The 7,357-nt window shown below is 37.3% G+C and overlaps 1 protein-coding gene across 2 annotated transcripts; it reads left to right on the top strand.

Moving 5' to 3' along the window:
• The first annotated feature begins 558 nt into the window (after positions 1 to 558).
• LOC109864175 (integrin beta-nu-like) lies at positions 559 to 7,048 on the top strand. 2 transcript variants are annotated; one of them, XM_020445139.1, is made up of 12 exons: positions 563 to 1,328; positions 1,818 to 2,065; positions 2,672 to 2,957; positions 3,244 to 3,408; positions 3,498 to 3,953; positions 4,789 to 4,951; positions 5,085 to 5,251; positions 5,509 to 5,681; positions 5,797 to 5,996; positions 6,169 to 6,281; positions 6,375 to 6,466; positions 6,768 to 7,048. In XM_020445139.1, exons 1-12 carry the CDS (start codon positions 1,167 to 1,169, stop codon positions 6,910 to 6,912), a joined length of 2,370 nt encoding a protein of 789 aa, XP_020300728.1. In that variant the 5' UTR covers positions 563 to 1,166; the 3' UTR covers positions 6,913 to 7,048. The 2 variants fall into 2 exon arrangements, with proteins under 2 accessions (XP_020300729.1, XP_020300728.1); XM_020445140.1 differs by lacking the exon at positions 6,768 to 7,048 and having other exon boundaries at positions 559 to 1,328; positions 6,156 to 6,281; positions 6,375 to 6,465.
• Positions 7,049 to 7,357: the final 309 nt, after the last annotated feature.

Here is a 7,357-nt window from a genome sequence, read left to right on the forward strand (position 1 = left end):
CGCGCGGCCGAGGTCAGTGACCCCGCCAAGGCCGCGCGGCCGAGGTCAGTGCCCCGCCAAGGCCGCGCGGCCCAGGTCAGTGACCCTCCTCCCCACCAAGGCCGCGCGGCCGAGGTCATTGATATGCATTTTTTCCTACTTTTTCTCAATTTTTTCATATTTTCTCTGGATGTTATGTAAAAACTAAATACCCGCCATGTGATTCTACGACTAAAAAATCTATGAAAAATCACTCGAATTTTATTTGCCACACCGGGGGCAAAAATCGATCACTTTTTACATTTTTTTAAGCTTTCACAATTCAAGATAATAGTTCTTGCTATTTATATCTGCGTTAAAGCTGTCAGCTGTAGCTAACAGCTAGGTCGCGCGATTAGCATTTATAGTACTGCAACAAATCTAGCAGTATTTAGTCATGTCTCTATATGTGTCAGAATAAAATCAAACGCATGTCGCGTAACGTGATTCTATTGCTTCGTTTGCGTGCAAAAAAATTAACATGTAGAATATCATATATTCTATATTTAATACGACAAATAAGTATAATAAACAATTTCTTTAATAAGAAAGACAAAATAACACTAATAATAATAATAAAAAATCAAAATAATAATAATAATCAAACGAATCAACAGATTACACAAGTCTGTCCGTGATAATAGAAAACAGTGTTAAAACGCGATGAATAACGCGCTGGCGACGATAGGAAAAACCACCGTTCGTCGTCTGTTTGCCAAATCGACGATTCGCAAATCTGAATTTTATCGTTATCGGTGTCGCTGATAAGAGAAAACACGTCTGTTAAAGTTTTATCTACGTTATTGCTGTTTGCCCGAGTTATGCCACGGATCCCGATGTGCCACCTGACATTGCGCGCAAACCAAACACATACTACAACGCGTATCGATTCGCTCGAAGAAACGCGCGCCGCAACGTGATATGTTCGCAAGTATCGCCTCGATCGACGCACGTCAAAAGTCCGCGAATAAACCGAGCGCGGATCTTGTAAAACAACGGGTAAAGAGCGCGCGCGCGTGAAAAAAAAAAACAAATTATTCTCAAAAAAGCAAGGCTTTTTTTTTTTACTTTTGCAAGATCTCGCTTCAACGCAGCAAGTGTCGATTTTAGAAATTTCGTGCAATTTTATCGAGAAAGAGACAAAGTTAATGAATATGAAATTTCATGTATCGTTGCCGCTTGTATTAAATTTGTATTTTATGAAGTTATGTCTCAGTGTAAATACGAAGATTCTAAGCTTGTGCACTTCTCAAAGCACCTGCGAGAATTGCTTGGAAGCCAACTTATCTTGCGCCTGGTGCAGTAATTGGGTAAAATTTGATTTTTTTCATATAATCCGCGAGGATAATAAGAAAATTTTTATTAACATTGAACTTTACAAGAAATAATATACATAGAAGATATTATAATTGCATTTAAAAAATTTTACGCGAATCTTCAAAGAAATGAATTGGACAGTTATTAATAAATTAGTTACACATAGAAATAAATTAGCCAGTTATAATATAGAGAGAGAATATTTCAATTTTTTATCGCAAAAATAAATAAATAAATAATACAATACATAAATATATTTATATTTCTAAATAAATAACAAACGTACAACACTTAATTGTTAATGAAAATATTAATCAACAAACAAGTTTGAGTTAACTTTGCACAGTTTTAACCAGAACAGTCACATATTCGCGATGAAGTAGTGTTTTTTTTTTTTATCAAAGCACTCGCACGCGCGGAATAATTTTATCCGCGGTTTTAACTGTGTGACATGCTCTTTTTTTTTGCAATAATCGCACCAGTCATATTCGAATTCCACGTACGGGAAACCGAGGTGCAACGTGCCGGAGCGTCTGCGCGCTTTTGGCTGTCCGGACGCGGAAATCCGCACCGCACCACCGGGATCGGTGCACGTGCTGGCGAATGAGAGATTTCGGGATGTCACGGACGGACGGACGGTAGATCCGGTACAACTGAGACCGCAGAGGCTGCGTCTCAAGATGAGACCGCGATCAAGCGAAACAATAACGATCCACTACAGACCGGCTAGGTACTAATTAATTGTATAAATTAATAATACTTGCACAAATTATTAGATAAAAATTTATTTAAGTTGCAAAAAAGTACGTTGCTTTGTTGCAACACAAACTTTCAATAAACGCAACTTTTTGCATAAACGTAATATCGGCGGAGAAATTTCTTTGTTATATGTTAATATATAGATAGTATATTGAAGTAATAAGTTATTAATAAATACGACTCACACGCAAGCGCGATTCGCGTGTGCTATACGGATGGAAATTGCGTTTGTGGATCGCGTGGGAAGTCGTCGTTCTACATGATTACAGAATGCAATCGCGTATGTCCTTTTGCATTATCTGACATTAAGTGTGCCGATCTCTGTAATATATCAACGATGTTACATTATATTGCTAGAATATAAAATTAGCAATGTTGATAATGTACAAGAGTAGATTGCAGAATAATGAGATTGAGCGATCAATTTTTATAAATTATATCAATATGAATTTTCATAAAACAGATTAACACATTGTATTATCATACAATAGACAGGAGCGTCTCTCATTAAATTACACTGTATATTTTGAAATTTATATAGAAATACATTTTCTATATAAAGTTGTTCTTCAATTAGGAATTATCCCTTGGATCTTTACTATCTCATGGATCTCACGTGGTCGATGAAAGATGACAAAGAAACCTTGGTAGGATTGGGCTCGAGAATGGCGAACACTCTCGGCACGTTCACCAGATATTTTCGCCTCGGCTTCGGCAGCTACGCCGATAAGCCTCTGATGCCGTACATCTTTCCGGGACACGAGAAAAATCCTTGCAAAAGCGAACACGCCTTTTGCACGCCGCTGTATTCGTTCTGGCATCACCTCGAACTCACCGACAACATACCGAGGTTTATTCAGGAAGTATGTTTTTCGGACATAAAAATTGAGAGAGAGAGAGAGAGAGAAGAAATAAATAAAGAAACAAAACTTTATTTATATATATTTGATTTTATTTAACAAAAAATAAATTTTTTCAACATCAATATCAATTATATTTTCGAACTTTTATTTATAACTATATTTTGAGTTTTCAAGTCAAATACACAAACAAATACATTATTTGAATCAACAAAACTTTTAGTTCGCTTATATTAATACTTTTTGATTAAAATCTTTATTAAATCTACATGAATTACATGAGTTATAGGTAAATTACAGTTCGGTGACCGGCAACGTGGACAACCTGGAAAGCGGCCTCGATGGAGTTGTGCAAGCGATTGTATGCGATCAGCAGATTGGATGGGCTCGCCAAGCGCGGAAACTGTTACTGATGGCAACCGACGGATTTCTGCACTTTGCCGGGGAAGGAAAAGTAATGAATGAAAATAAAATTCACTTCTCACATAATTCGTTTATTTTTCACGTTATCGGAATTATATCGGAAAAATTCTCTGTTTTCAGCTAGGTGGTGTGGTAGATCGTCCGGACTTTCGATGTCACATCGACGAGTATGGACGTTATTCTTTGGCAAAGAGATACGATTATCCGTCGCTGGCGGAAATCTCTCGATTGCTGCGCGAACGAAAATTCAATCTGATCTTTGCCGTAACGGATGATCGTCGCCACGAATACGAGCTGATCGCCGATTTATTGAACGAGCAGGCCCGAGTGGCCACGTTGACGCGGAACAGTTCTAACATCCTCGAAATCATCGAGAGCGCTTATCACGAGATAGTCAGCAAAGTGGTGCTGCGTGACAATTCGACCAATCCGTTGCGACTCAGCTACTTCTCTACGTGCGGAAAAGGTATGACCGCGGTGGAGTCGTCCGAGTGCGACGGGATACAAGAAGGTCAAGTGTACGAGTTCAAAGTTGTTGTGTCCGTCAGCGAATGTCCGAGAAACGAAAACCTTTGGGTGAGCAGAATGTGTTGCGGAACTTAATAAGTCAATTACAATTGAATTCTCTCCGACAAAATTTTTAAAAATGTCATGAATATATCGTATCCCTGATAGGAAAACATTTACAAAATTATGTGACGAAATCTTGCACTAAAATTGTAATTTGCAATTATACAGATATATTTTAGGAAATAGATGTAAAAACATTTGATCTTTTATCAAATATTTGTGGTTGTTGTGCAAAATTACTTTTCAGATACTATTTCGGCAAAAGAACAACGATATGGCGAATCATCTTAGCAGGATATTTGCAAAATTAATTTCAAAAAGAAATTATCTGATAATTGAGAAAAAAATTTCAGCTATGTAATGTTCAAAATATGTAGAGAAATATAATTGCATATGTGAAGAAATCAACTTAATTCATGTACATACTTATGGAAATGCATAACGACTCTTTCGCAATTTCTGACAAATATTATTTACAAAATTTTATTTCGACAAAACCGTTGCGTTATGGCGAATCATCCTTAGCGCAGTCATTGCAAAATCGTCGTCATTCACGATGCCATTTTTGTGCAATATTTTCACATGTTGCCTATTAGGGATATTTAAAAAAGAGAAAGATTCTATTTTTCTTTTTTATTTAACACAAAAAACGGGGTGACAAAGCTTCGGAAGTGTTTTTTTTTTTTTTCTACACACAACAGTTTTCTTTGTATAATATAATTCAAGAGGTTTTCATTATTCGAGAGAAGAAAAAAACTTTTGTCGGCCCGTCACTTGCGCCCGTGTTCGTGCTCAATCTTGAAGCAATGTTTGACAATGTTTGTTCACGATATTTTATCAGAAACAAACAGTGATAATCGATGACGCGTTAGCGTCCGAGGCGTCCGAGGTGCGGATCGAAGTTGAACTTCTCTGCGGCTGCGATTGCAAAAGCGTGGAAAGCCCGCACTGCCAACACGGAGTTGACGAATGCGGTGTATGTAAATGCGACTTCGGCTGGTCTGGTAAGATATCATCTTTGTCATCAGCGTCAGTTCTAGCGCAAAGTGTATTTTATACATATAATTTTATACACATATACTCAAATGTCTTTGAGTAAACGCTTGTTTTACACGTCTGACTCGCGTGTTTCCGCAGGCAATACGTGCGACTGCGACGAAAGTTCATCAACAGAAAACAGACTGCAATGCATCGCTGTCAATAGCACGGAAGTCTGCTCAAACAGAGGCGAGTGCATCTGCGGCGTTTGCAACTGCGATAAGGGATACAACGGTTATTTCTGCGAGTGTTCTCCTTGCGATAAGGTGCACAGCAGCGCGTGTTTCTCAGTCGAATGTTATAAATGAAACCATATATATATATATACGTTATCTATGTAATCGAAAAAAGTCGAGCCAGAAAAAGTCTTTTACAATTTTTCAATCCGACAAATAACAAACCGACAATTGAAATTTAATTAATTTGGCAATGTGCAATTGATGCACATATGTTGTGTGTTAAAATTGTATTTTATTATTATTATATTGATTTGTTTCCGAGAAGTTATTGTTGAACTTGACAGATTGACGGAATTGAATGCAACAATCGAGGCACGTGCGACTGCGGTGTTTGCAATTGTCTGGACGGATGGGAAGGCAATGGCTGTCAGTGCCCGTCCGGTAATGAGCTCTGCGTCGCGCCTGGTAGCAAAGATGTGTGCGCAAGTCATGGATACTGCTATTGCGGACAGTGCCGGTCAGTTTGTCAGTTTCTTCAGCCCAATGTTCTCTTTGAAAATATCGCAAAATAACAAAATACTTGCGATATATGTATAATTCTTTTTAAAGATTGCATTTTTTTTTGTTTGCAGATGCAACGAGACGGCGGCAGATGGTCTCTATTATCGCGGCACTTACTGCGAATCGTCGGCAAGCGCGAGCGGCAGCGGGCTGTGTATCCTTTATAATTCTTGTGTGAACATTACGCTCGAATATCCGGAGAAAGCGAAAGAACTATGTCAGACCAACACAACTCTTTACAAAACCGAGCGAATAGACGTGATAGATACAGGTACGAATTTGCGCTCGACACGGTTTAATTCTCGTATTATGTCATACACATACACTCGTCGAATGTGTATATTATAAACTTTCACGAGTGCGTTTTCAGCAGATATTTGCGAATTTGCGAAAGACTCGGTTTTTTTGCTTTGTTTCATATTCATGTAAGTGTTTTCAAACAGACGACGAGCATTATTGTTTTGTGAGGACGATACAGGAGAGAACCATCTGTACCATACCTTATGTGTACAAATTTCAACCGGATAAAACAGTATTGTTGAAAATTGCCAACAAGGTATGCATCGCGTGTGTGATGATAATAAATTCGCATGTTCCGTTCGCGAAATATTGTCTCGCGAATCGTTTAATTTCTCTTCGGATCTTGCAGACTTGTCACACGGTAATGCCAGCCGCGTTTATCCCTGGAATCGTTTTTGCTGCCGTACTGTTTGTCTGCATTGTCGGCTTATTTGTATGGAAGTAAGTGCTTTTCTTTTTTTGCGCGAATTTGTAGAACAAAATAAACAATTGACAATACTTTATTTATAACTTTTAAATTACATGACAATTGTGATTTAAATAATTATTTACAGAACTGCGATATCAGAACTGCAAAGATAAATCTACTAAAATAAATCTTTATTCGTTAATATTTCGTTAATTATTGCGAATTTTCCAAAGTGGTATAGGACTTTTTGTCTCAGAATAACCCCTTCTACCTACCTACGAGCGATGAGACGGTACTTATCAAACACCCTGTATATGCGATCTTTTATTTTAGATGTTGGACTTCGATACAAGATCGAAGAGAGTATGCAAAGTTTGAGCAGGAGCGTAAAAAAACTGTTTATGCTCTAGACGAGAATCCACTTTTCCGTCCAGCCACCACTCGATTTAGAGTACCATCTATGTACAAGGACGATTAAACCGATTGTTACGTAATGAGGCATAAATTGATGTAATTGTTAATATATTATTATTTTACTGTTAGTTGTAAATATATCGATTTATGTTTGAAGTTTATGAATATTTTGTAATAAATAAGTGCCATAAATTTTTTTACATGTGGGTAATTAATATTTTCAAATTATGTGTATTAGATGCTTATTAAAATAAAAGATAAATAAAATCCGCACGTAATATAAATAAAAAAATAAAAAACCTAACTTGTAAAATTTGAAATCGCTTTCCACACAACACGAGTGACTAATTGTCGGCTTATAGTCGACCTTTTTCAGTCAACTTATAGTCGACTTTTAAAAGTTGATTTTAAGTTGACTTTTAGCAGACAACTTAAAATTGACATAAACATCCTGCGATCGGCTCTTACAACCTAAATATATTTCGTTTGAATTTTCAGGGAGTTAAAAG

This window comes from Pseudomyrmex gracilis, unplaced genomic scaffold (genome assembly GCF_002006095.1).
Source record: "Pseudomyrmex gracilis isolate BER0280 unplaced genomic scaffold, ASM200609v1 scaffold_17, whole genome shotgun sequence".
In the NCBI taxonomy this organism is placed as follows: Eukaryota; Metazoa; Arthropoda; class Insecta; order Hymenoptera; family Formicidae; genus Pseudomyrmex; species Pseudomyrmex gracilis.